At 51.4% G+C, this 25,914-nt stretch overlaps 11 protein-coding genes across 11 annotated transcripts; 6 read left to right on the top strand and 5 right to left on the bottom strand.

Moving 5' to 3' along the window:
* Positions 1-169: 169 nt before the first annotated feature.
* Positions 170-3,832, top strand: MRS44_011686 (uncharacterized protein; the record flags this gene model as incomplete). The annotated part of the gene is made up of 5 exons (XM_065619814.1): positions 170-571; positions 623-938; positions 991-2,136; positions 2,194-3,293; positions 3,440-3,832. 5 exons carry the CDS (start codon positions 170-172, stop codon positions 3,830-3,832), a joined length of 3,357 nt encoding a protein of 1,118 aa, XP_065475886.1.
* A 342-nt stretch (positions 3,833-4,174) lies between these two features.
* On the bottom strand, positions 4,175-5,447 carry MRS44_011685 (uncharacterized protein; the record flags this gene model as incomplete). Its single annotated transcript, XM_065619813.1, has 5 exons — positions 4,175-4,578; positions 4,629-4,671; positions 4,843-4,931; positions 4,985-5,135; positions 5,220-5,447. The coding sequence occupies 5 exons, from the start codon at positions 5,445-5,447 to the stop codon at positions 4,175-4,177; spliced, it is 915 nt and encodes a 304-aa protein (XP_065475885.1).
* Positions 5,448-6,326: 879 nt separating this feature from the next.
* MRS44_011684 (uncharacterized protein) lies at positions 6,327-7,681 on the top strand (the record flags this gene model as incomplete). Its single annotated transcript, XM_046283308.2, has 2 exons — positions 6,327-6,461; positions 6,515-7,681. The coding sequence occupies 2 exons, from the start codon at positions 6,327-6,329 to the stop codon at positions 7,679-7,681; spliced, it is 1,302 nt and encodes a 433-aa protein (XP_046134599.2).
* Positions 7,682-7,866: 185 nt separating this feature from the next.
* Positions 7,867-8,808, bottom strand: MRS44_011683 (uncharacterized protein; the record flags this gene model as incomplete). The annotated part of the gene is made up of 1 exon (XM_046270826.2): positions 7,867-8,808. One exon carries the CDS (start codon positions 8,806-8,808, stop codon positions 7,867-7,869), a length of 942 nt encoding a protein of 313 aa, XP_046134600.2.
* Positions 8,809-9,437: 629 nt separating this feature from the next.
* Positions 9,438-10,373, bottom strand: MRS44_011682 (uncharacterized protein; the record flags this gene model as incomplete). Its single annotated transcript, XM_046270804.1, has 2 exons — positions 9,438-10,135; positions 10,190-10,373. 2 exons carry the CDS (start codon positions 10,371-10,373, stop codon positions 9,438-9,440), a joined length of 882 nt encoding a protein of 293 aa, XP_046134601.1.
* A 770-nt stretch (positions 10,374-11,143) lies between these two features.
* MRS44_011681 (uncharacterized protein) lies at positions 11,144-12,156 on the top strand (the record flags this gene model as incomplete). The annotated part of the gene is made up of 3 exons (XM_046283309.2): positions 11,144-11,333; positions 11,396-11,644; positions 11,708-12,156. The coding sequence occupies 3 exons, from the start codon at positions 11,144-11,146 to the stop codon at positions 12,154-12,156; spliced, it is 888 nt and encodes a 295-aa protein (XP_046134602.1).
* Positions 12,157-13,289: 1,133 nt separating this feature from the next.
* On the top strand, positions 13,290-14,582 carry MRS44_011680 (uncharacterized protein; the record flags this gene model as incomplete). The annotated part of the gene is made up of 2 exons (XM_046283957.2): positions 13,290-13,382; positions 13,443-14,582. The coding sequence occupies 2 exons, from the start codon at positions 13,290-13,292 to the stop codon at positions 14,580-14,582; spliced, it is 1,233 nt and encodes a 410-aa protein (XP_046134603.1).
* Positions 14,583-14,891: 309 nt separating this feature from the next.
* On the top strand, positions 14,892-17,541 carry MRS44_011679 (uncharacterized protein; the record flags this gene model as incomplete). Its single annotated transcript, XM_065619812.1, has 6 exons — positions 14,892-15,099; positions 15,152-15,848; positions 15,905-16,062; positions 16,123-16,486; positions 16,549-16,899; positions 16,959-17,541. The coding sequence occupies 6 exons, from the start codon at positions 14,892-14,894 to the stop codon at positions 17,539-17,541; spliced, it is 2,361 nt and encodes a 786-aa protein (XP_065475884.1).
* Positions 17,542-18,363: 822 nt separating this feature from the next.
* Positions 18,364-20,031, bottom strand: MRS44_011678 (uncharacterized protein; the record flags this gene model as incomplete). Its single annotated transcript, XM_046275685.2, has 1 exon — positions 18,364-20,031. The coding sequence occupies one exon, from the start codon at positions 20,029-20,031 to the stop codon at positions 18,364-18,366; it is 1,668 nt and encodes a 555-aa protein (XP_046134605.2).
* A 1,967-nt stretch (positions 20,032-21,998) lies between these two features.
* MRS44_011677 (uncharacterized protein) lies at positions 21,999-23,022 on the top strand (the record flags this gene model as incomplete). The annotated part of the gene is made up of 3 exons (XM_046275686.2): positions 21,999-22,215; positions 22,274-22,530; positions 22,588-23,022. 3 exons carry the CDS (start codon positions 21,999-22,001, stop codon positions 23,020-23,022), a joined length of 909 nt encoding a protein of 302 aa, XP_046134606.2.
* A 477-nt stretch (positions 23,023-23,499) lies between these two features.
* MRS44_011676 (uncharacterized protein) lies at positions 23,500-25,122 on the bottom strand (the record flags this gene model as incomplete). The annotated part of the gene is made up of 2 exons (XM_046272062.2): positions 23,500-24,901; positions 24,986-25,122. The coding sequence occupies 2 exons, from the start codon at positions 25,120-25,122 to the stop codon at positions 23,500-23,502; spliced, it is 1,539 nt and encodes a 512-aa protein (XP_046134607.1).
* Between the last annotated feature and the right edge of the window lie 792 nt (positions 25,123-25,914).

Below are 25,914 nucleotides of genomic sequence, written 5' to 3'. Positions count from 1 at the left end.
GAAATCGACCATCTTTGCTTGCATGTCCCTTGTTCCCTCTTCCCTCTTTCCATGACGGATAATTGAAGCAAAAGGACATTCCCTAGACTTAAAAGAGAGCTCTCCGCGAGGTCACCATCGATCCAAGAAACAACATTACCCCCAAACCCCATGACCCAAAACCGTCAACATGATCACCATCACTCAAGACTCCGAGTTCATGACCAACTTGCTGGCCGCCAACCCTGTCCCAGCCGGCAAGCAGTTCGTCGCTATCCTGGACAAGGACGCGAATCCCGCAGTGTTTGCTCTAGGCGAGGATTCGGTCCTCAACCTCATCATCAACCAAGATGGTAACCCCTCTCGCGTTGACTTTGGTGCTCTATGCAAGATCTCTGGAGAGGTCCTTGCATTCGGGGTCCAGCAGAATGCCGACAGCACACTGTCCATTGTTATAGCTTCGAATGCTGGTAACAACCTTAGCAACGTGTACATCCTCGTGGGTGTCATGCCTGCTGACCTTCTCACTATCCAACCTAGTATTGTCTTGTTTGCCGGTGTCTCATACCCACTAGTGTACGATGTCTTCTTGGTAAGGGTCCAACCATAATGTGTACGCCGCAACCTTTCTGACCTGCTCCAGAGCAACTTCACTGAAACAGCCGGAACTACAAACTTCCCCATGACCTGCTTAGCTCTTGCACCACCAGGAGCCCTCACCAAGTCTAGTCAATTGGGATATCTTGATGTGTCCGCAAAGCAAGGTGGTGGCTTTGACTTCTCGCTCAACACTTCGTGGAGGCTGGCAACAGATCCTATCTCTATCTTGAGCGTTGCATTCGGAACATGCCCTCTTGGTAATGGCGCATTTGTCTTGTACACTGCCAGTGATGGGAATCATCTCCAGTTCTGCAGGTTTGGTGGAAGTGGCTTCGTGTCTGAGATGGCATGTCCAAACGGTTTGTCTCCACGAGCAACTTGATTCCAGGTATCTAGTACTGACCATACCAGGGGCGCTGTCCATCGACTCTTATGTCAACCCGGCAACAACATACACAGAGCTTCTGGTGGGTGGTGATGCCGTGACCCTGTTCACCTATCGCCAGTACTGCGTTGGGCAAGGCGTCGGCACGCCGGTCGTCACTAGCAGCAATGCTCTTGGGGTGGAGAATCTTCTCGCCGCCCAGTCTCAGGGGATCATCACCATGTGGTACACAACAGCTACGAGCTCAGTGTACTACTACACAGCACAGCTTGCCTCCATCACAGGCGGGCAACTGATCCCACTGCTTGATGAAGGACAGGGGGCACAGATATCCACACTGCTAGCCGCCAAAGAGGCCCAGGGCGCGCTCATGGTCGACACCCTGCTTTCAGCCGACGGAACGGGGAACTTGACCATGCTACAGTGCGCCTCAGACACTGGGATATGGCAGTTGGTTCCGTTCTACGCGCCGTCTGATGCCAACAACATGGATGTGCCAAGCTTCACCCTGCGGTTCAAAGCTTCTTCCGACGATCCCACACAGCCTGTGCAGAGCTGCCAGCTACACATTGTGAGTTCAGGTGCAGTTGAAGTCTTTGCCAACGGCGCCTCCGCGACAATCGACACCAAAGGGAAGTGGTACCAAGCGGACGCGTTTGGTGTGGTCAGTGTCATCGTTTCTACCGCAGACATGTCGTCCTTTACCTTCCAAGTGGATCAGTTCCAGGCTGCTGGAGGTACTTCTGTGGCCATCCAGGCTGATGTCCTGAATCCCAACGGAAAGCTTAACACAAAGCTTGCCTTCATTCAACATGCAAATGATCTCTTGAATGCGAAAACACAGACGGGGGAGCCGTTGATTGCTCCAGGGGCCGTCAGCCATCAGGATGCGGAGCAGGCCGCGTCCATGATCAATCAGTTGAACAAAACCCAGATATTCCTCGGGCGGCCAGGTCAACCCCTGAAGAGGATCGACAACAGTCCCAAGGTCTACAACCCCAAGGGCAAGAGGCCGACTATTCTCGCCTGCATTGTTGGAGACAACACACCCAGAGAAATAGAGCGGTTCTTGGATAGATTGAGCGAGACCAGCTGGTATGACCCTTGGGGTTTCTTCTCATGGTGCTACGAGAAGGCCAAGCAAGCTACGAGCTGGGTCCTTCAGAAGATTGGTATGTGACTCCTGTTGCCGGATGTTCTAAAATGCAGACTCTGATTCTTGGAACTAGGCAATGTCCTGAACTTGGTGATAGAAATCGCCGGCACGGTGTACAAGTTCATCCTCGACGGTGTTGAAGCCGTTGGAAAGGCCATGAGCTGGGTGTTTGAGAAGATCACTGTTGGAGTACAGAAGCTAATTGCCTTTGTCGGTTTCATCTTCCAATGGGGAGACATCCTCGACACCTCTGAGAGCATCGTGGCCTTCATCAACGCCGGCCTGGGGTATGCACAGGACCAAGTCTCGGGTCTCAAGGCCAAGGAGCAGCAGTTCATGCAGACCCTGAAGGACTCCGTGAACAACCGCCAGGCTCCTGAGAATGTCGCTGCTGGCACCGAGACTAAAGATCCGCGGGAAACAAGCGACATGGATGCGGCCAAGAACAGCGTCGCATACAACTGGGCGTCATACCAAGTTACGTATGGAGGCATGGCTCAGAATGGCAAGATTGACGGCGCAGCGGATCTCATGTCGGCCATGCCAACTCTCGAGGACGGCACCACTCTTCAAGACCTCTGGAATGACCTGTCAACCATATTTCAGACCCTGTACCACTACATCACCGCCTTTGGTAGCGATGTGAGCGACCTGTTTACTCCTACCACGACCTCTACGGACGCGTACAACAGATTGAAACTCGACTTGATCAACGCTGCCGTTGACACGACGCAGAACGTTCTCGATCTCCTCGTCGACGCCTTGTCTCTGGTTCTCACTCAGTTCCAGGCACTCTGCAACCAGGCCATCGAGTTTCCCATTTTCACTGCCCTCTGGAAAGACATCGCCGGCGGCAGGGACTTTACCGTTTTCAACGCCTTCTCCCTGCTCATGGCCATCCCTGTGACCGTTGTGTACAAGGTGGTCAAGGGCACAGCACTTCCATCGCTGAAGGGCATGGACAAGACCACTTTCGCAGCCTACGTGAATGGCACCCTAGGTAATGACGACTCAGATTTTGGTATCACGCGCACACAAATCCAGATTGTTGGATTCGCTATAGCGGTCACAGCTATCCACCTTGAAGTGGACTTTCAGCTGATCAGCTGGGTGACCAACAAGATCCAAGGTCTCGCAGCCGAGACCATAGACACTGGTCTGATCTTTGTTGGCGTGGCTATGCTGATCATTGGATGACCTGTCGCTGGTCAGAAAGACATGGGAATGAGATTCATCGTGGGTTATACGCCCGCCCGCCTCCAGGACCCAGACTTCGGGGTGCTACAAGTACCACTGGGGCATACTGACTTCTTCAACAGGTCTGGGGGCTCGACTGCACCAATGTAGTTGCTCTTGCAACAGCACGATTCGTCTCATGGAAGACAAGCACTCCACGGTCAGAGACGGCACCAGCGGTGGCTACTTGGGTCGTTCTCACGTCCATCCCCTCATACATGATCAAGATCATCGTCAACAACGACTCGGAGTCGAGCGACCCAAGCCTTCTTGCCCGGCACATCGCGGAGGATACATTTAGCATGATCAAGGCGTGGCTTGCCGGTGTGGGCGAGGTTGTCGAAGATATAAAGGTCAAGGCCATCGCCAAGGGCTTGGGATATGTGTGCGTAACTGTACAGGTTGTGATGAAGTTTGTCGACTTTTATATTGCAGCGGAGGATTCTCTTGATAGGCCTCTCTTGTTGCGTGAATAGCAGGGATTCTGAAGGAAGAGGTTGTAATTTTGAGTAATACAGCCTTTAGTTGCTCACGGGGTCATCTTTCATACGAACTTTATAGTAAAATACGAAAGAGTCAGGATCTGTGGAAAGCCTCGTCCAGCAATTTTGCGAATATGTTCATTTATCCTACGAAATCCAAGAGCTTTCGAAAAAGGATGAAAAAGTAAATCTATCTACCTAGAAATCGTGAAAGTAAGAATATATACAGAGACAGAGCATATACTGGTACTCTAACAGCAGGCAAACCAGCCTGGCAATACGAGCTTGAATAATGGCCATAGAGCCCGGCTCTATAACACCACGTAGCCTCCCAGCTTAAATCTTTCCAAAGCCAGCGTTCTGGGGAACCTTGGCCTGCGCGGTCTTGGCCTGAGTGGACCGAGCAATGGGCAGTCCCTTGAACTCGGACAAGAATTCAGTGTCCTTACGGCTGAAGGCACTTGAACCAGAGAAGATGTTGCCTTGGCACACGCGACCGAGATAGGACTTGGGAGCCTCTGCGGCAGCGGTGTCGGGGCAGCTGTTCAGTTGACCCTTGAAGTCGGGAACGATGACTTGGTTGACGTTCAGGAAGACGTTGCCCTCAAACAGACCCTTGCCGGCTGTGTCTCCCTCGATGGCGTGGCCCTTGACGTCAGACCAGACGTTGTTGACCGCGTGGAGAAGGGTAGTAGCAGAGAGAGCTGGTCCACGTCCGCTTGTGTGGATGATGTAGTTGTCTGAGTGTGTGAGTAGGCACTCGTGAATAGGTACTAGAAGAGAAACTTACTCTGGAGGGTAATTTGATCGCCCTGGCCAACCATCTCAAAGGTCTAATAGTGGTAACCAGTACATCCGGCTGACCACGAAGTGCGGCCGTCGATGAAGTTGTTTGAGAGAGTGATGCCGGTGCTCTTGTCCCGACCAAAGACGTAATGTGGACGTCCGAGAAGCGATGTCTGACAATATCAGCAACCATCCGACCGTTAAAAGGTTAGGCTTACCGTGCAATGATCGACCCAGATCTTGCTGGTGCCAGAAAAGGCAAATGCATCACCACCCCAGACGTATTGAGGGTTAAGGTTAGTGACATCTGATGCGTGGTTAGCTGAGCGTCTGTCGTCTTGTTTGTGTGTGCTGACTTACGGATGTTCTGCACGATAATGTTCTTCACGTTGACAAATCGCAGTCCCTTGCCCTTGATGATACCCTTGTTCCCAACTCCAATAATGGTCTTGTCAGAAGCAACATTGATACCATCTGTTCCAGCCTTGTCGTAGGTAACCTGGGCAGCAGGCTAAGTGCCACAAAAGTTGGCGCTGTTGATGACCAGTTGACAGCCCTTTCCGGTTCCCCATGGAGCGCAACCCGTCGCACGAACCGTGCCCTCGGAGCCGGTGAAGTCGTAGGTCCTGTCGAGAACAATGACGCGAGGCGATTTGTCGGTCAAGTAAGTGACAAGCTCCTGGATGTTCCTCGGTGTGACAGGCGCTGCTGAGCCACCTCCGGTAACACCTTGAGCAAAACCTTCAGCTGCACCAGAGACCTTCTGCGCCGCAGTGGATGTTAGAAGTGCGGTGAACGCACTAACGAAAAGACCGAACTTCATCGTGGCAGAGGAGTAGTTGTCGTGGGATTGTAGATGCGAGGTGGCTTGGCAGATGCATAGTATAGTATATAGCTACCTTAACCCTTATATATAGACTCAAAGGACAAGATACAAAGAGTAACAACACAGCGAGTCGACTATTAACTTTAGTGGCAAATTCATATAGCCGAATGTGAAAAAGTTAATATACTATTGGTTTCAGGTGGCCGGAAATTCGTAGGTAAGAGTCGAGCTGATTTACCGTCGAGATGTTATCCCACCACTGAAAATCCGTGAGAAGAGGTCCCTTAGTCACCGCAACTCAAGTCCCATAACTCTTGCCCTTGAGATGGGCTGGCCACCGGGGTGGAATACACTTGGGTGAGATAAAGTGGGTTTCCATCAAGGATATATGGTATTTTCCGGCACTGGGTTTTAATGCCGGCACGTATCGATAGCTGTGCTCTTTTTTACTGTGGCTGATGGCTTCTTTTGGAAGCGATACCAAGTTCACACAAAAAGGGGGGGTTTCCAATGGGGGGGGCGGAAGCCAGTCATGCGAGGGTTGTCATTACAGTCACAGGCAAAGGTGGGCTAGCAAACGTGAGTTTGTGGACCCCAGCAAGAATGCCGTCCGTTTCGTCATGGGGAACGATGAACGAACCTGAACGAAGCTAAACGAAGTCCCAGTGTTTTTTAAACGACAACGCCAAGGGAGCGAGATACGCCACTGCGAGGACACCAACAAACAGTCTTGGCTCCCTTATCGTACGCAGCTTCGCTCCCTACTGTTTCGTAATTCTAATCACGTACGATTGCCCCGTTGGACTTGAGCTTTTTTGTCCTTTTCCTTTCTTCACCTCGTTTATCCTCGCTGCTCTCATCCATCCCTGCTTAACAATGACGACTGGGTCCGAAGCTTCTGCAAACATGTCGGATGGTGACTTGGCGGCTTCGTTAACACGGCGGCCCGCACGCAAACCACACAGAAAATCGAGAAAGGGATGTCTAGACTGCAGAAGACGTCGAGTCAAGGTGAGTTTGCCTCCATGGAACTGGTTTGATGTCAGCTGAATATTTGTCTTTAGTGTGATGAGGAACATCCAAGCTGTCGGACATGCGTACGACGTAATGTCCATTGCGAGTACCCAGACAATGCCCAACGTCTGCCTAGCCCGCCAACCACTACGCTGGACTCCAATGTCCCGCTGTATGTCGCTAGATCTTCGTCTTCACCATCGGCCTCAACGCCAGCCACCACGCCGCTCTTCAGCCTCGCCAACGTCACCAGTGACACATTCTCGTTGATTGATTTGCGTCTACTTCATCACTGGATTACATATACAAGCCAAGATATTTGCAGATGTCCTCCAGCTCGACACATCTGGCAAGGCATACTTCCCCAGATCGGATTCAAACATCCATATGTGTTGCACGCCCTGTTGGGTCTTGCGGCTTTGCATATTGCCTATCAAAACCCGCAAGAGAGAAAGGTCAGATGGATGGATGCAGTCGACCATCATAGCAGGGCGCTGGATGGCTTCCAGAGAGCCGTGGGGTGCATCACTGAGGAGAACAGTGAAGCACTGTTTGTGGGATCAGTATGCAACGTCTTGTACGTCTTTGCCCTGTCGAATCCGCTCCAGGAGACTCTAGACACCGTCTCTTACCCGGCAACGTCTTCACGGAATGACAGGATACTCGGGGCTGAGTGGATTCCCATGATCCGTGGTTTGGAAGCGGTGCTTCAGCCCATCCATATCCATTTGCAATCCGGGAGGATTAGTACTATCATGAGCCTCGGCAATTGGTTTGAGCTAGATGCTGAAAAGAATAGCTCTGACCCAGTTGATGAATACTTTTGCAGAACTCGGGAGACATGGAAGGACTCCAACTGTTCCGAGATCTATGAAACGACTCTTCAAACTCTGAGGAAATGCTATCTTTACTCACAGCAGTTCTCGTCCATGGACCCAAAGGTTATCGACCAGTGGGGATGGAACAGGGCGTGGTCAGGGCCGCTCATGTTCATTCACTTCGCGCCCGAGGCTTACTTTACGCTTCTTCAACAAAGGCAACCACCAGCGTTGGTTCTATTTGCTTTCTTCGGTGCTCTTTTGCACAAGTTGGATGACTATTGGTTCTTGGAGGGATGGGGAAGGTCAATTGTCGAGGTGGTGGAGGATGTCCTTGGGGCGTATTGGAAGCCTTGGATTTCGTGGCCTTTGCGGGTAGTTGAAGTGGAACAGAGTTGAACGTGAAAATATGCGAATCAGCTCTTATATGACTTAGTTGATCTATTCATTCCATAGATAATATTAATCTTTCTCTTCTCTGATTTCCTTCTTTGCAAATGCGAGGGAACCCAGTATCTTGACCCAACTACCCCTGACCTTCAGTCAACATGCCAGCTCTATCCTCGTTCTTACCATATTCCCAATCACTTGGTTATTCCTTCAATCTTCTTGACCCGTCTTCCCTCAACAAACCCTACCACACCAGCAATGATCGAAGCTGCGAAAGCCAAACAGAGAAATAGTCCAACAGACCAGCTCGGACGAGTATGCCGGTTATATCCCCACATGAAACCGGATAAGACTGCCTGGAACATAGTGTTCATCAAGTTCAAGCCAATCGTAACCTTTAGTTTCCATAATGCAGTCGGCATTGCTCGTCGCCCTAAAGGAGGGGTCCCTGGGATGGACTGTGGGGGATGTGGCACAACGTCTTCCAGCGTCGTGTTCTGGGACAGCCAGGATTCAACTTCTGCGGGGCCAATGTCGATTGGCACGGTTTGAGAGCCAGGGAGTCGAAACCACGCCCGATATGTCGCGGCTAGGCCTCTTAACGCGAGCAGATCTCTTCCTGAGAGGTGCTGTAGCAGTCGCCAAGCCTCGATAGATCGTCGGGGAGCAAGTCCAAACGCTGGCACACAGAATAACGCGTTGAGAATCTGTGAGTCTATCTCGATCCACTTTCGGCGGGGAGAGTTGATGTCGTCGCAGGTTGGGTGGCACATGGCTGGTGCAGCATTGCAGAGTAATAGGAAGATCATTCCTCCCCACGCAACCACGTTAAGACAGTAGATGATGAGAAGAGCCTTGAAGATTGTCATGTGCTTGACCCAATCGACTGCCATGACCACCCTAGATGTCGGAGGCCATGAGGAGTTGGGCGAGAGGTGTTGGCCGTCCTCCAAATGACCGGGTGCAAACCCTTCGGCAGAGTCTTTCGTCTGGCCGAGCAACTCCATCTCTTGAGAGGTATGGCTGTTGACTAACCGATATTCGGGCTGGCGATTAGAAGTGGCGGTGATGTCGTCAACCGTCTCCTTCGCACCGATGTCCAAGGTCACATAAACAGCCCCCTTGTTGTCTGGCATTGTCGTGTTTTCGGGACTGATCGTTTAAATCATGGGTCTTGGTTGGACACTTTCTTTCTCTGGCTGGTTCTTATAGTGCATATCCATAACATCCTGAATCGACCTGCAAACGACTTCTCCCTCGGCCAATTTAGTAAAATGACTTTGGTCAATGTCCCTTTTTGGTGCCGCGTCAAAAGCTCTGAGCCACCCCTATCTTCGTATACGTATTTCGCTCGGTAAGTGCTTGGCATAAACGCTGCGCATTTGTCTCTGGGCCGTTACGTGCCAACGGGTCGGCCGAGTGCACCTTGAGATTGTTGAGCCTGTCACCCAGAACATGGCTGTGCACAGCTGTAAATGATCAGATCGCCCTCACGCCTGTCATTGATCGTGTGCGATGTGACTGTCACCGTACGTATCGCACTCTTTACAAATCCATACTCGCAATTCACATCCACATAGGAGATCTAGCAGTGGCACTTGGATCATTCTATTGTCATGTGAAGATGCTCGATTCAATCTAAACCCCTTCCTAACTCTATATGTGCAATTAAATATATACAATGCACGACGCTTTCACCCACAACGTCTCGAGGACATCAAAGGCTTCAAACAAATCCACCACCCAACCTTAAAGACATGCTTGTTTATCTTCTAATAGGGGCCACTGCCTCCAATCCAACATCACCATCACTCTCATCAGAGCTTCGCCGGCTGCTCTTGTCCTTGGGACTGAGCTGTTCGACATACCAGACCAAGAAAATCGCCATAACAACAGCCATAAGGATCGTGTCGAAGATGTAGAGAAAGATCTCGTGGGTAATCAGATATCCGCGATTTCCCTGCAAGTACTCAACCACGCGGAAAACACTTCGAATCAGGATAATGAGACTCGTGACGTAGAGGATCCAGAGGTATCGCCGCCAAGGGACATCACCTCTCTTCGCTACACGCGTCGGTGTAAGTGTAATTCGACGGTGGAAGAGCATGGCTGTGACGATGAAGAAGCCAAAGATGCAAATCTGACACAAGAGGCCGGCAATGATGATCTTTTCACCAATCTTGTAAAGGTCCAGCGTCCCGCCAGATTGAATACCTCCACCGCCTGCTTGGAGGGAGAAGGCAACGACATCGCCAGTGACAAAGACCCGTGTAACCCAGTTGACTGGAATTAATGACAGATGTTCAGCTCGAAGGGTGCGAATCAAGCGGCCCAAAATCATGTAAATCGAGGCGGCGTAGAGGGCCGGAGCGACGAGGATCAGGATGGCTTGTATGACGAAACCGCCAATCGAGAGGGTATCATAATGACTCCATATTCGACCGCAGTAACCGATGGTTTGAACTTCAAAAGAAGGTCAGTATTTCCCCATCAGCTTGTCCAAATTGGTTCACTCACAAACTCCACCAATTGTGAACGCAGAGAAGTAAAATGCTCGGGCTCTGAGCAGCCTCCAGGTGTGAAGAATCGTGAGCACGGCAAACACAGCAACGCTTGCGATGGCTGCTGGTAGTGAAGGAGTGTATCGGTAGAGTTTGAAGTCGAAGGCCTCACCCGGATCCGTTCCGTCGTTGCTCGCCATGGCGTGGACCAGTGTCGATGTCAAAGGGGCGGGAATAAGACGGTGGAGATGGAGTGTGGCGAAGGGCTCCAGCCGAACGAGAGACTGACAGTTCAAGAAGGAAAAGGGGCCGTCGATGGGAAAGAATGGAATACTTGGGGGGATTCTTCGAATGTAAAGACTAAATACTGGCGTTGGACAACACGACAAGCCCAGAGAACAAGCCAACTCGTGGCGGGCCAAGGCTCTTTTTCTTGGCTCCTGTGGGCAAACGAGATGAGTGATGCTGGATCTCGGACCAAGAACGAAATACGAGGCTGAACGAGGGCCCACCAGTGTCGGAGCGTCCGAGTTGCGTCGTGGCTTATCAACAATTAAACGAAGAACGAGGTATGCACGACTCACCGACCAGTTTCATTGAAGCGCGTGGTAACGAGCAGCGAGATCTCTTACAACTCCATAATTAGACATTTAGGCTGATTCGGGTGGTTCCGTCCGCAAGGCGTTTTTAGTGGTCATGGCATTCTATATAGCTACCGTGGTCCTTTCCTTGGTCTAACACTTCTCACCACCACTCCATTCTCTCATTCAACACCCCGGTCGTCTTTTTGTCATCTTGTTTCTTTGGCTTCATTAGCTTATAGACCTTCTTTTCTTGCTTGAAGTTCTTTTGATTGGCCGATTTCTTTCCTTCGTTCCTCTGAACATTCACCATTGTTGGTTTCCTTCGCACTGTTGCCTTATCCGTCCCTCATCTCTAAACCACCATCACCTAGGCGATATCGATCATCATGTCCCTTTTTCATAGAGCTGATCCAGCTGCTGACGCTGGGGCCACATTCTCGCTCTATCACTACGATCCGACAATTGCTGGCGGTGTCGTCTTTGCGCTGCTCTATCTCGCCACTTCAGGGCTTCACTTCTGGCAATTGTTCCGTGCGAGATGCTGGTTCATGATTCCACTGGCCACGGGAGGCATTCGTGAGCGATACCTGCGCTTCTTTCGGGAAATTTGGAGGAAACTAACAACCATCCTTTTGTAGTTGAGGTTATCGGATACGCAGCTCGAGCCAAATCAGGCGACGAGAGTCCTAACTGGACTCTTGGTCCCTACATCATCCAAGCGATTCTCTTGCTCGTCGCGCCCGCTCTTTTTGCTGCGAGTATTTACATGGAGCTTGGTAGGATTGTTATTATGTCTGAGGGCGAGGGGCATGTAATGATCCAAAAGAAGTGGATGACCAAGATCTTTGTGACCGGAGACGTTCTCTCATTCTTTCTTCAAGCCGGAGGTGAGTATTTCTTACTTTCCACAATATTCCTGCCAAGTCGAGCAGCATGCTAATAGAGATTAGGTGGAGGATATCAAGCCGCTGGCTCGCTAGCGGCCTTGAACGACGGTGCCAAGGTCATCATTGTCGGGCTCTTTGTCCAGCTCATATGCTTTGGCGTTTTCATCGTCATCGCTGTGTCCTTTGACCGATCGATGCGACAGTCCCCGACAGGCCGCTCGCATGTGGTTCCCTGGAAGAAACACATGAAGGTGTTGTACGTCGGCAGCATGCTGATCATGGTGCGATCGGTCTTCAGGGCTATCGAATACCTGCAAGGCTTCAACGGATACCTGTTGAGGCATGAGGCGTATCTGTACATCTTTGATGCTGCCCTCATGTTTCTTGTCATGGTCTTGTTCAACTGGATTCACCCGGCTGAGATCACGGCTATTCTCGGGAACATGGGCAATTCATATGGTTACAAGATGGACTCGGTGGGGGGTCACCATCGTTTGACTGAGGAGGCGTAATACCCACCTGCTTTTGAGTTGGAAACATGGTTTTATGGAGTATTCAGTGCCACTGTCTGGAGTCTGGGAATAGAGATAGAGTAGAAGGATTGTTTCATGACGAATCAGGGGTATCAAGGAGCTGTCTTTCCTAATGTATAGAATGGTTTATCAGAATCTCGCACTAAGGCCATGCTCAATTACTTCTGTGATGCAGCCCTCTTCCTTGTACTTCCTACACAAAAGGGATCAAGATCATAGATTACCGTGTGTCGAGAGTTTCCAAGCCATGTGTTTACCTTCGCATTCGTTGTGTGTGTTTGGGGCCAATGCCCTCTTTGAGCTGTACTTGCCAACAACATGACGACGATCGTGGCTGGAAAGGCTTTCAAAGAGAACCAATTAGTGACAACGAAAAATAACAAGACAGGTAGACGGGAACCGCAACCTACCCGAAACACCCGTATCAGAGCCCAGTACCCGTGTCAAGTTCTAGAGACCAAACTGAAGGCAATGAACGTTGTGTTTGAATAGACTTGATTAGACCAGTTCGCCAGGACCAACACTATGCGCGGGGCTCTTTCTTGACCCAGAACGTTTGACTACATAATTATCTCGCAGCCATGTTCTTTATAGCTATAGTTGACGCCCTTTTTCGTTAAGAAAATTGCCATGACCTCCGACAATGATGTTCCTCTAAATAAAGGAAGCCCGGTTCCTCTTGAATGCTTTAAGCTAGTTTATATAAACCATCATCCTTGTGAAGCTCGAAATAGACTGCCTTTAGGGTATGATAAGCTTTTCTGTTGCTGTCTCGTCTCCTCCTTGACAAGCATTCCAAGACCGCAGGGACCCATGACATGCAGGGGACTACAAGGGACCGGGATGTTGCATGATGACGAGGATTGATGGAGCTAATCAAGCCACAAAGCAAACTTAGCTCGGCCCTGTCCACTCTTTGCATTACATAACTGTCCATTCTAGCCCGCGATTGGTGCGCTGGTGGTCTCGTTCTTCGTTCCCCTCGTATCTCGTTCTTCTTGTCTCGCTCGTTTCTCTTATTTCGTTCCCTCTTAGAGACTCGGTTCCCGCTCAGCTTTTCGTTCTTTCACATCGTTCTCACCCTCTTTATGTGAAGGCTGGCCTCATTGGCGATGGAAATGACGCAGCAGCCGACGACAGGCAGACGAAGGCCACACAGGAAGTCGAGAACGGGATGCTTTGAATGTCGAAGGCGACGAATCAAGGTGCGTGTTGCTTTGCCACATCTTACTTCGATTAGCTACACGATCTAATTCATGCTGCAGTGTGGTGAAGAGAGACCGGCTTGCGCGGCATGCGTTCGACACGACCATCCATGCGTCTACCCGTCTGCACAACAAGCCACCCCCTGTCCCACACCGGCCACCGACCACCCTACTGTCCGATCTTTGGATAGTGAGGCATCATTGACATCTTCTCTTTCGGTACCCCGCCTCACCGAGAGAGATCGGACACCCTTCCCATCGTCACCGACCTTTGGCCTTGATGATCTGGCCTTGTTACACCATTACACCCTATCGACAAGCCTGGACATTGTCAAGTCCTCTGGTGGAGACGAGTATTGGCAAACCATATTCCCCCAGATTGCATTCAGGCATGCATTTGTTATGCACGGCATCCTTGGTCTGGCAGCCTTGCATCTCGCATACAGGCAATGTGCCGAGCGAGAACGGCTTCTCTTGATCGCCGCCCACCATCACAACATGGCCTTGCAAGGGTTTCAGGAGAATATAAGTCACATGACCGACGACAACAGCGATGCTCTATTCGTATGCACGTCGATGAATATTCTCCACGTCTTTGGCATGTTCGGACCGCTCTACGACGGCCCTGCCGCCGGCCGCAAGTCCCGGATCCTCGGAGCCGAGTGGATCCCCATGATCCGTGGCGTCGGGGCCGTACTGAAGCCGGTATATGAACGAGTGCGGCTTGGACCCCTACGTCCACTGCTTGGGCTCGGTAACTGGGATGAATTGGATCCAAATGACCAACAAGCCGCACAAGACCATCACTTCCGTGGTATTGAACAGGTATGGGCTCAGAGCCACGAGGCGGAGGTCTACGACAAGGCATTGTACCTTCTCCGGAAATGTAATGCCTACATGAGGCAATTCAAAACGCTGAGTCCACAAGTTTTGGCGGAATGGGGATATAATCAGGCCTGGTCTGGGCCGTTTATCTGGCTACACTCTGGCCCAGACGAGTATTTTGAGCTGCTCCAACAGCGTCAGCCCCCTGCCTTGCTAATCTTTGCATACCTCGGCGTATTATTTCATGGTTTAAACGATTACTGGTTCATGGATGGCTGGGGGCGGAACATGGTAGATGTGGCTGATGAGCTGCTGGGAGAATACTGGAGTCGGTGGATGGCGTGGCCAAGATCGGTTGTAGGCATTGATGCATAACACAAACAATGTTTCGCACGAGGAATGAATGGTAATTTCAGCCCCGGTTATTTTGCCTCGGCACGTCTATTTCTCGGTCCTATCAACCAAGCCCCTTGGTGGCGTCAGTTCATGAACGAGGTACGAGACTAGGTACGAGTTGGTCAATTTAGAGCTATTGTTGACTCCGCCACTCAGCACGTACGTACTCGGCTTCTGCCGGACCAGGGTCAGGGTCCTTGCTTTATGCTTGCTCTCCCTCCTTATTATCCCCTCCATCGCATCAACTTCACATCCAGTTAGGCCACTGGGCAACTAATATCGACAACAATGACCGACAAGAAACGAGACACTATCCGATATGAGCTCGCTGGCGATGAGACTCCATATCTCAGCCCGGCGCCACCTTATTCTATCCCGAGGAAAGCAGTCGGCCCAAGTGACCTGGCAAACGCCGCAGAATTGCCCTCCGAACCTGTATCACCGGCCTCGTCTTCTATATTCGGCGGTTTCGGCGGCAATGACGTCAAAATACGAGGTGTGCTCTCTCCTACCATTTCTCTCTGCCCCTGGACTCACTGGCCTCAAAGACGATGCTCGAGTCGACGTCGATTTCGATTCAAAGCTAGTTCGCAGCCTAACCCGCCTCTACCACGCGCCCTCTGAAAAGCATGATGAACCAGAGACGCCGTCACCAGAGTACTCTGAAGCGCAACCAAAGATTCAGACATGGGCCACGAAGTTGAACATTGTCATTCAAGTTGTGGGGAGTCGAGGAGATGTGCAGCCCTTCATCGCTCTTGGTAATGAGCTTCAACGACACGGCCACCGTGTCCGTCTGGCAACTCACGACACATTTGAAAACTTTGTACGAGGCTCTGGCCTCAAGTTTTATCCCATCGGTGGTGACCCAGCCGAGTTGATGGCATACATGGTTAAAAACCCGGGCCTGATTCCTAGCATGAAGAGTCTCAAGGCGGGTGAAATTCAGAAGAAGCGCAACATGGTCGAGGAGATGCTCGAGAAGCTGTGGTATTCATGCTTGAGACCTGATACCCTAACCGGCCAGCCTTTTGTAGCCAATGCCATCATCGCCAACCCCCCGAGCTTTGCCCATATTCACTGCGCACAGGCTCTCGGTATACCGGTTCACTTGATGTTCACCATGCCTTGGAGCAGCACCAGAGCCTTCCCGCATCCCCTCGCCAATCTGAAGAACGCCGGCAGCGACCCTCAACTTGGAAACTACATCTCATACAGCGTGGTCGAATGGCTAACGTGGCAAGGGTAAGCCGACCTCTTCTTCACTCGGAGAACCTTCTGCTAACATGTTGGACCGCAAGGCTGGGCGATCTCATCAACAAGTGGCGAAAATCGATAGATCTAGAAGAAGTGAACATGTTTGATGCTCCCATGCTCGCACAAACACTGAAAATACCCTTTACATACTGCTGGTCACCAGCACTTGTGCCGAAGCCGGCTGACTGGGCTTCGCATATCGGTTAGAAAACCCCAAGCAACAACCCCATACCCCTGACTACCACTGACAACTAGCATGCAGACGTTTGTGGATTCTTCTTTCGCGACCCTCCTCAATACTCTCCACCAGAAGATCTCGTTCGGTTTCTTGAGGCTGGTCCGCCACCAGTCTACATCGGTTTCGGGAGCATCGTGCTAGACAACCCAGAAAAGATGATCAGCATTATACTCGAAGCTGTCCGTGTTTCTAATGCCCGCGCCATCATCTCCAAGGGCTGGTCTAACCTCGCAGGCTCAGAGAGTGAAAACATATACTGGATAGGAGATTGCCCCCACGAGTGGCTCTTCCAGCACGTTGCTGCGGTAGTTCACCATGGAGGTGCGGGAACAACAGCGTGCGGGCTGAGGAACGGAAAGCCCACTACTATCGTTCCCTTTTTCGGAGAGTGAGTCACTGTGGAACTGCTACTATCAACAATTGGGATCCAGGCTAATCCTTCGCTCACAGTCAACCTTTCTGGGGCCAGATGGTGGCCAACGCAGGGGCAGGTCCCAACCCGATTCCACATGCAGAACTAACAGTGAGAAATCTTTCCGAGGCCATTGTGTACTGTCTATCGCCCGAGGCTTCGGCTGCAGCCGCATCCATCGCCGCCAGGATGGCTTCTGAAGTGGGTGTTCGTGCCGCTGTGCAGTCATTTCACAGACACCTACCTCTCGAGCAAATCCCATGCGACCTGATCCCAAGTGAGCCGGCTGTATGGCTATATACTCATTCGAAACGTCCAATCAAGCTTTCCAAGATTGCCGCAGACATTCTCCTGTCTCACAAGTCGATCGATTCCAAGCACTTGAAACTGTAGGTGTCTAGTCTCTTTGACACCCTGGCGACTTAGCCTGCTAACTTTGTTGCCACAGATACCAGACCAACCCCATCTATATTGAACACAAGCGATGGGACCCCATCTCTGGGGGTGCATCGGCTGTCATGGCGACAGCAACTGGCATGGCCGGTTCGATGACGGGCATCGTTACCAAACCAGTGGAAGAGTACCAAAACGAGAAGAAGCGGCGCGCTCGCCAGATGAAAGGAACCCAGTCTGGAGTCCCAGCCATCGAGGATGAGAAATCTGGTCCTTCAGAACGGGCCTCGGGCGACTCATCTCAGCCAAACAGTGAGCAATCGGGCTCTCTGGCCGGTAGAATGGCAGGGGCATCGGCCAAGAGCATTGGAAAACTCGGCCCAACAGCTCTGAAAGGCATGGTGGTTGATATTCCTCTTGCTCTCACCGAGGGTTTGAAAGCCGTGCCACACGCCTACGGCGGCAATGTACGTGACCACGGCCCCGTGACAGACGCCAAGAGCGGAATGGTCGTGGCAGGCAAGACTTTTGCCTGGGGTTTCATAGACGGCCTGAGTGACGTCGTGACGGAGCCATACAACGGAGCCAAAAAGGAGGGTGCTCTGGGGCTTTCAAGGGCCTTGGGAAGGGCGCCATGAGTCTGGTGACCAAAAGCGGCGCTGGCATGTTTGGGGTGTTGGCCTATCCCAGTGCCGGCATTTCCAAGAGCTTGCGGACGGCTGTGCACAGTTCGACGCGTAAAGCGATTGCCCAGGCGCTCCGAGAGGAAGGGGAGTGGATGTTGAAGAATAATGGGGATGCGGTAGATGCAAGCGCATTGATGAATGACTTTAAGAGCATTTCAAGTACTTGACTCCAATATCATAGAGGTACCCTTTTAAATACACATTAATCAAGGCCAAGATTCAGATATCCTTGATCAACTCATTAATTTCATCGCCACAAAACGCTTCATGCTCGCCGTCCCTTCTAGCAAGATGATAGTGCTCATGCGAGGGTTGAGGTTTTGACATGTTCGATCAGGTTTAGTTCGTGTCCGAAAGAAGGGTATTGGTTTCAAGGCCTGACAGGAACCTGGCACTCCACCATAGCTTCCATAGGCGATGTAAGAGATGACATAGTTTGACTAAAAGGAGTTCCCCTTTACCCAAAGGAAAATCATAGCTCATCCAGATCATTAGTCCTCGACCTTCAAGAGTAACGACACCCCTATCTTCCTGTTCACAACGTCGTTGACAGGGCAGTTGAGAAGACCTTGGTGTAGTCATGAGTGACGAGTATGTGTATTAACGTGCTGGTATAGTGGAGATGTGATGTGTCAGGCCATCAAGGCCCATCGAGCTAGGTCAACTAAAATACTAAACAGTGCGATTATGTTCCGGCATATTGGTTCTGTTTGTCTCCCAACTCCCCAACTCCATAGCAAAACTCAAAAAGTCAGACATTCCATTGTTACTGTTCTAGTCGACGCCACCTTCGTCTGTGGGTGGCATTCTGTCATTCTCTGGGGTCGGAGGCAGTCTCTGGCCGAGTGTCGGCGCAAGTCTATGCGTTCCGAGGGTTGGTGCCAGTCTCTGCTGTCTCAGCATTGGTGGGAGGGTGTGAGTAGGGGGGGCTGCGTCTGGCTGGTTGGCGGTGGCGGTGGCATTGTCTTTCTCTTTGCGTGAACGGCCACGTTCCTCCTTCTTATCCTGCTTCTCGGCTTGTGGCTTAGGAGTCTTTCGTGCACCTCGCAGGGCTTCCATCAGCTTGTTTGGTTTCTTCTTCTCTTCCTTGGCCTGCTGAGCCTTCTGTGCCGCTCGTGCAGCCTCTTTCTCTCGTTGCTTCTTCTCCTCTTTCTGCTTCTTAGCCTCCTCTTCTAGTTGGATTTTATCTGCACTCTGGCGTTTTTCCTTATCTGCACGCTTTGAATCACCGTTCTTTACGGGAACAGGACTCTTCACCGGAGCAGGACTCTTTACCGGCGCGGGAATCTTTACCGGAGGGGGACTCTTCACCGGGATGGGAGTCTTTGCGAGAGCGGGACTCTTTGGGGGGACAGGACTCTTGACAGGAATAGGAGGACTCTTTGTGGGGATAGGAGGACTCTTTCTGGGAAAGGGGCTCTTGACTGGAGCAGGGCTCTTTGGGGGAGGAACAGAGTCTTTTGCAGGAGCAGGAGTACCCCTTCGCTCCTTGTGTAGACTCCGGCGTGACGCTCTCCGAGCTTCTCGCTCCTCTGCATGTCTTCTTTCGTCTTCAGAGAGGTACACACGGGAAGACCTCCGTGATGCTCTCCGAGCCTCTCGCTCCTCTGCTAGTCTTCTTTCATCCTCAGAGTACACACGGGAATGCCTTCGTGAAGCTCGTGAGGGTTCTCTGCTGCTCCTGTGATGTCGCCTTTCACTCTCTCCCCGGTGCCGTCTCTCACTCTCCCGCCTCTCCCGCCTCTCACCTTCCCGTCTCTCACCCTCCCCTCGATGCCGTCTCTCACTTTCCCCTCGGGTGCGGCGTCTTTCTCTGTCTGAGTGATCGGAGTCGCGGTGCCTGGTTTTTCGGTCTTTTTGCATACTCCGACGTTCTCTCCGAGCCCTGCGTTCTTCCTCTGCTTGTCGTTCCTCTTCCTCAAGCCGTCGGGCAAGTCGTCGTGCTGCCCGTCTAGCCTCTCGATCCTCATCCTCCCCTTCACGTCGTCGATGTCGCTTGTGTCGGCTTTGGCGATCTTCCCTATCTGAACGCCTGGGGTCATCATGGTGTTCGCGTCGGCGCCGCTCGGCCCTTCGCGCATCTCGCTCCTCCCTTGTCTCCTCCCTGTGCTCGTGACGGCTAGGCTTCCATTTACGAGACTTTCCCTCGTCTGGTTTTTGCTCTGGTTTTTGCCCAATGTGCTCTTTTGTGAAGCGTCGCCACCAGGTGGGCCGGCGTTCGTCGCTGCCAGGACGTACTTCTCCTGTGCGCCCAGGATCAAGGGGGTCTGCGCCAGCGGTCGCAGGTCGGGCCTGTGCGGCCGGAACGGTGGGTGAAAGGCAGTCAACAGTGTTTTCAGAAGTATCGCTATCAGAAGAATCGTCTGAGAAAATCTCCCAATCCGACACGTCACGGACAACCGGATCGGCCGTCGCGACACCTTCACCGCCTCGCTGAGCCATTTCCCTGGCCCTGACGTGCGTCGATAGTCTAGAGACTTTGGATGGAGTCTCTCCCCGGTAACCCAAGAGAGAGACGCTGAGTGCCGTGTTTGAGCGGTCAAGGGGCTCAGTTCGTGTTTACGCCCTTGAAGATTCGCTTCTGGAGGTTGAGGGCCCGGAAATGAGAACAAGTGACCGCGTCCGGGTGATCACGGGCGGTGGGGCAGAAGCTCGATTTGATAGGCCAGACACATCGGATTAACTTATCCGCTTAGAGCCGATTGGTCAATTATTGACCCGTAATAGGGGTCTCTCATTCGTCAATTGAAACAATTCATTTCAATCACTTGTAGAAAAGCAAGTCATTTAAACATCGATTTGACTTATTGCGACTGTGCAACGCGTTCTGTTTATTTAACGCGCGCTAATGCGGGTTGATGGGGGGACTACGCGATGTGGAATGTTGCATTGTCGAGCCGAGGTTAAACCGGTGAAAGACGGGAAAGTTGCGATGCGTGGTCACGTGTCTCGTGTCCCTCATCCCATTGCAAACTCTCTCCCTCAAGTAGTTGGCCCAAAGGAGGTTTATCAGGATATCGTGTCTCAATGCATTTTATACATCCAAGAGCAAGTGACTGAGCCTTTTTTTTTTTTTTTTTCTTTTATCTTCGTTAATTTTAAAATTCCCTTCAGTTGGCACCATTCATGCCGGGATGCCCGGAAAGAAAGCAGGCTGTGCTTTCACACGTAGACTCCAGGACTTAACAACATCATTAAATATTCTTTCAAACTTGTTAAAGCAGTCTTTTATCTCTCCATTTCTCATGCCAATAAGTCTTTGCTACTATTTGCCCAAACCGCGCCCGTTATGATCCGTTCCTTTGCGCTGCTACCAGAGCCTAGGGTAGCACTCCGTGTTTTTGAACCAAATCAGCCCCACTCTTACCGCGGCGGGCACGGGAGCGGATGCCGGCTTCCTTTGCCGGTCCGGAGAAAGGCTGGAGGACCGTCGGGATCTGAAACCGGGGTAATCTTGCTTGCAGATTTGACATGCGTGACATCTGATTGCAACCTTATGTCTAGCTCAATTCAAATGTGTTTACTCCGTATGCAGCCTACAGCAGCGATTTTCTCGGCTACAGACTTTGTCTGTGGGTCGTTCTCATCCACGTGAGCACATGGCAAGTTTTCGATGTTTTCTCGTGTGTGCACGTAGGTGCAGGTGACGAGTTTCCCGAATCTGTTTCTTGTCTAGTGTTGTTTTTTTGCGTTAATATCTAAGCAATCAGCTCTTAATGATTTATTCAAGCTGTACTTCGTCGTCGTCGTCGTCGTCGTCGTCAATCGCGTGACGTCATGCTCCAGTGCAGCAACCTCTCGCTCGGACTCGGCGGCATCGTCATCTCCAAGGTCGTCATTGGCCATTAATAGAGAGTCATGAGTAAATCGACAACATTTCACATATCCATGAAGCGAGTCGCAGGGCAGAGCCATATTATTCTCTTCGATATTGGAAGAAACCTGAGCAACTTTTACTTGTAGAACGCGTCAGCATTGGAAATTTCCATCTGGCGCTGCCCTTGGTCCCGAAAATGCACTAACAGGCACTAACGAAGAGATGCTGGACAGCCATCAAGTCAATCAAACAAAAGTTTATTCGGCATAAGCTCAATCCAACGATATGACGCCGTCCCCTATGATAAAGATGACTTGTTTCGCTCTCGATATGCAGCAAAGGAATGTTTCTTTAAACCACAGTTCAATACGAGCAATTGCGATGATCGCCTCTCTATTAATAGATGACAGAGTGGGGTGGTTTCTCTCGTTAGTGTCACGGGCTCATGCGGATACGCTCTAGAACGGGACAGGCATGCACGAAAAAGGGGGCCTCGTAATTTCCCAGTTCTATAAAAAAACTGCATCCTCCAAAACTCTTCCCATCTTGGCATCTCCACCATCTCAAATCGACAAATTCGAGACGAACCAACATGAAGCTTCTTGGCTCTTTGGGTAAACTCGCGGCGGGCCTGCTGCTCCTCACGGCGCAGGCCTCGGCACTCACGTACAAGGGCTTCAGTCTTGGAGCCAACCGAGCTGATGGAGCCTGCAAGTACACGGCGGACTGGAAGAAGGACTTCCAGACCATCAAGAGTTGGAACAAGGGCTTCAACGCTGTTCGCCTTTACGCCTGCAGTGATTGCAACAGTAAGGGGTTTCTTTTTATTCCTGCTTTTTCTTTGTTACTGACAAATTCGCGTCACAGCTCTTGGCAAGGCTGTTCCCGCTGCCAAGGCTACTGGCATCAAGATCCTTGTCGGCGTCTGGGCTACTGACGATGCCCACTTTGGACGAGAGAAGGCTGCTCTTCTCAGTGCCATCAAGGCTCACGGCACCGACTGGATTGCTGCTATCAGTGTCGGCTCTGAGGATCTCTACCGCAAGGACATTTCCCCTCAGAAGCTAGCCCAACAGATCTACGACGTCCGTGGCATGGTCAGACAGTTCAACAAGAACCTCAGGGTATGTCATTTATATCATGTATCACAGATTGGCATTCTCATCTGACTGAAATTACAGGTTGGCCACACTGATACCTGGACTGCTTGGGTCGACGGCGCCAATGACGTTGTCACCAAGGCCTGCGACATTGCCATCACCAACGGCTTCCCCTACTGGCAGGGAGTCAACATCAAGGACGCCCTCCGCCTCAAGACCTTCCAGAACTCGTACTGGGATGTCAAGCGCCGCGTCAACCAGGTCCATCCCAAGATCGAGATCTGGGTGGGTGAGACTGGCTGGCCCACCAAGGGCGCCAACTACAAGGGTGCCGCCGCGACGACCGCCGCTCTGCAGAGCTACTACAACAACGTTGGTTGCTGGCTCTGGAAACAGACCAGCGCCAGCGCCTTCTGGTTCACGGCTTTCGATTCGCCCACGGCCAGCCCCGAGGTTGAGAAGCACTTTGGTATTGCTGACTCGAACCGCAAGTTGAAGTTTGGCTTGACTTGCTAAAGTACCTGGATAACAGAAAAGTCTTGGAGGTTTATAGAATACTTGCATATTACATTTTAAAGAATAGTATTAGTAATAAGACAAAATTTATTATTCTCAAGTCGAAGCACAGGGGCGAGAAGGCAAGGAAATGGAGTCAGCGTGGCGTGGGGTGCAGGTGGTGCGTGAACAGGCATCATGAACGTAAAGCTGAAGAGCAATAGAGGCATTCATATTACTTAAGTGGGCTTGTGTTTTTCAGTCAGAGATAGAAGTATGTGTAACATTTTCTCATATATACTGTGAGGACACTCCCTATCGACTCGGTGCATAAACATTGAGCCTCTCCTTCACTCCATGCAGAGACTACAAAGACGCGAAACATGCTGACCGAGAAGCCAGCCGGTATTGCGCCAAACTAAACTGACCCCGGCCTTGCAAGAAAACGAAGATACCCCAGCCTTTGGACATCTGCCTTGGTTGACAATTGGCAATCCCCTAGTTCTTATGCTCAACCTCGGCGCGCTCAATGTCCACCGCCTTGCTAAGGGTCGACGCCGCGGCATCAGGTCCATCGAAAATAATAGCAATTTCCTCCAGCGAAGGACCCTTGGTCTCAGGGTAGACGAAGTAAATAACGAGCCATTCAATCAGAACCCATGGAATGAAAACGGTGTACAACTTCCAAGCGATATCGTCCAGTCCGACGGGGATAGCGTACGTCGAGAGGAGCGTGAAGCACGTGGCGAACAACTGGTAGAGTGCTTGGCCTCTCATGCGGAGGTTGAACGGGAGGATCTCGGTGATGTACAGGCCCAAGTTTCCGTTAAGACCAAGGTTATAAGAGGGCGAGAATAGGTAGAGGAATGCAACCACTGCTCCACCAGCCACCTTGTTGCTTGGGTCGTTGGCGAAGACGGCGCTGCCAGCGGTAATGCTAACAAGGCAAACAAAGATGGCTGCAAGGGAGCAAAGGAAGAGAGTACGTCGGCCGAGCTTCTGAGGAAGAGTTGCAAAGTAGAGGGCAGAAAACCAAGAGAGGACCTGCTGCGTCGCGTTGATAAGAGTCTGTTCGAGACTGGTAGTAAGTCCAACGGATGTCAGAACCGGTGCCAGGTAGTATGAGATAAACGCGTTGCCAGACATCTGGCTGATACAGGCGCACCAGAGAAGGATAAAGAGACGCTTCTGGTTACCCTTTGTCCTGACGAATTCGAGGTAGTTCTGGATCCAGCTGTGGCGATCAATGCTCCTCTCGTAGGCGAGTGCATTCGTGATCTCGCTATACTCGAATTGCACGAGGGCATCCTCCTTGTTCCCTTCGGCATGATATTTTGCGAGGATGTCAAGGGCTTCGTCGTTTCTGTCCTTGGAGATGAGCCAACGTGGGCTCTCGGGAACGAACCACAGGCCGAGAAGCTGAATGATTGAAGGCAAACCCTGGATTGCAGAAGGGATACGCCAGGAGGCGGACGAAGCGATTCGAAAGGTACCAAAGGTCACCCACGCGGCGACAATAGAACCAAGAGAGTAGGACGTGTTAAAGAGAGCAGTTGCAGTAGCCCTGTGCGCTGGGTGTGCCAGCTCGGTGATCAAAGGGGCGCCGGACGCGCCGATGAAGACAGCGCCGAAACCCAAGATGCCCCTGGACACGACAAACATGGGGAGGTTCTGGGCGGCTGCCTGAAGTGTAGCACCGATGGTGCAAACGGTAGCTCCGAGGCCCATAGCTGATCGTCTTCCAAAGGTATCGCTGACAACGGATAGGAAGGGGATGGCACAAAGGCCGCCCATGGGGTATGCGGCGTTGAACAGACCCAATGTCGAGCCTTTGGGTTCACCAAAGTAATCTCGCCAATTCTCGACTGATTGTAACCCATTCATCATCGAGCCGTCAAACCTGAATTTGTTTATCCACCGAGAGGTTAGTTGTTGGCCGCAATTGGTGTGCCCAGGGGGTGGACAGCTTGGGGAAGACACTCACCCTTGGGTAAAGATGGAGAGCATTGGAACGATCAGCAACAAGTTGAGAGTGCGCAGATTCCGAGATTTCCACCATTTCGTCGTGTCGACGCTGCTCTCCGGCATCAATGTCCGGACCTCTACCACGGGAGCCGACATGTTGGTGATGGTGATGACGGGAAATGGGAGACAAGTTGATCCAACAAGGTTGTAAACAGTTTTCGATGTGACTGTTAAGAAGCGATGAGACCTCCAATTCAAGAGGAGCTGATGTTTCTTTTATCCTTTTGCAAGTTGCCTTGAAAAAATTGAACCAAGACTCACGAGACCACCCTCAAATCCCAGACCTGGGGTCCAGAACGAACCACTGACCAGGAAAGGAATAGCCTACTCCTGCAAGAAAAAAAAACGTTTGTCACGATCGGAGGTAAGACCACTCTTTGGTAAGGTGATCAAAGTCTGGGGTTTGGGGTCTGGGGTTGTGGGAGTTCGTGGAGAAGGACGAGTTGGAGGTGTGGTGCGTTGCTTACAGAGCTAACTTTGTTGCTAGCATTAGTTTCTAGTCTCCCCGCGGAAAGCCGGGTACGGTAGATGGAACCAGGTGCGGAAAGCCGGGTAGACTAATTGTTGGATACGCGGAAAGACGGGGCCTCGGCTTTGAGGACGAACCGTGCCATCCTTCATGACTCGCTCGGTCTTCTCCGATCTTGCCTTTCGTTTCTTTACTTAGGCTCTTTAGCCCGCGGCATTCAGTGCCTGAGAGCTGCGCATTTCGACTATGATCATCAAGGTCGAGGTGGTTGATCGGCGGTTTGGAGAAGCTTAATTTCGAGCTTGAACATTTACCCCAGCTTTCACGACCCGGCGCAACACCATCATGTACTAAGATGTAGGCAAGTTTTTTTTTAGTAAGAGTAATACCAGTAGTTCAAGGATTTAATTGTCTCACTA

This window comes from Fusarium solani (genome assembly GCF_023522795.1).
Source record: "Fusarium solani strain SB1 chromosome Unknown bctg00000007, whole genome shotgun sequence".
NCBI classification, from domain to species: domain Eukaryota; kingdom Fungi; phylum Ascomycota; class Sordariomycetes; order Hypocreales; family Nectriaceae; genus Fusarium; species Fusarium solani.
The sequence above is the reverse complement of the archived record's forward strand: the minus strand, read 5'-3'. Positions and strand labels throughout refer to the sequence as shown.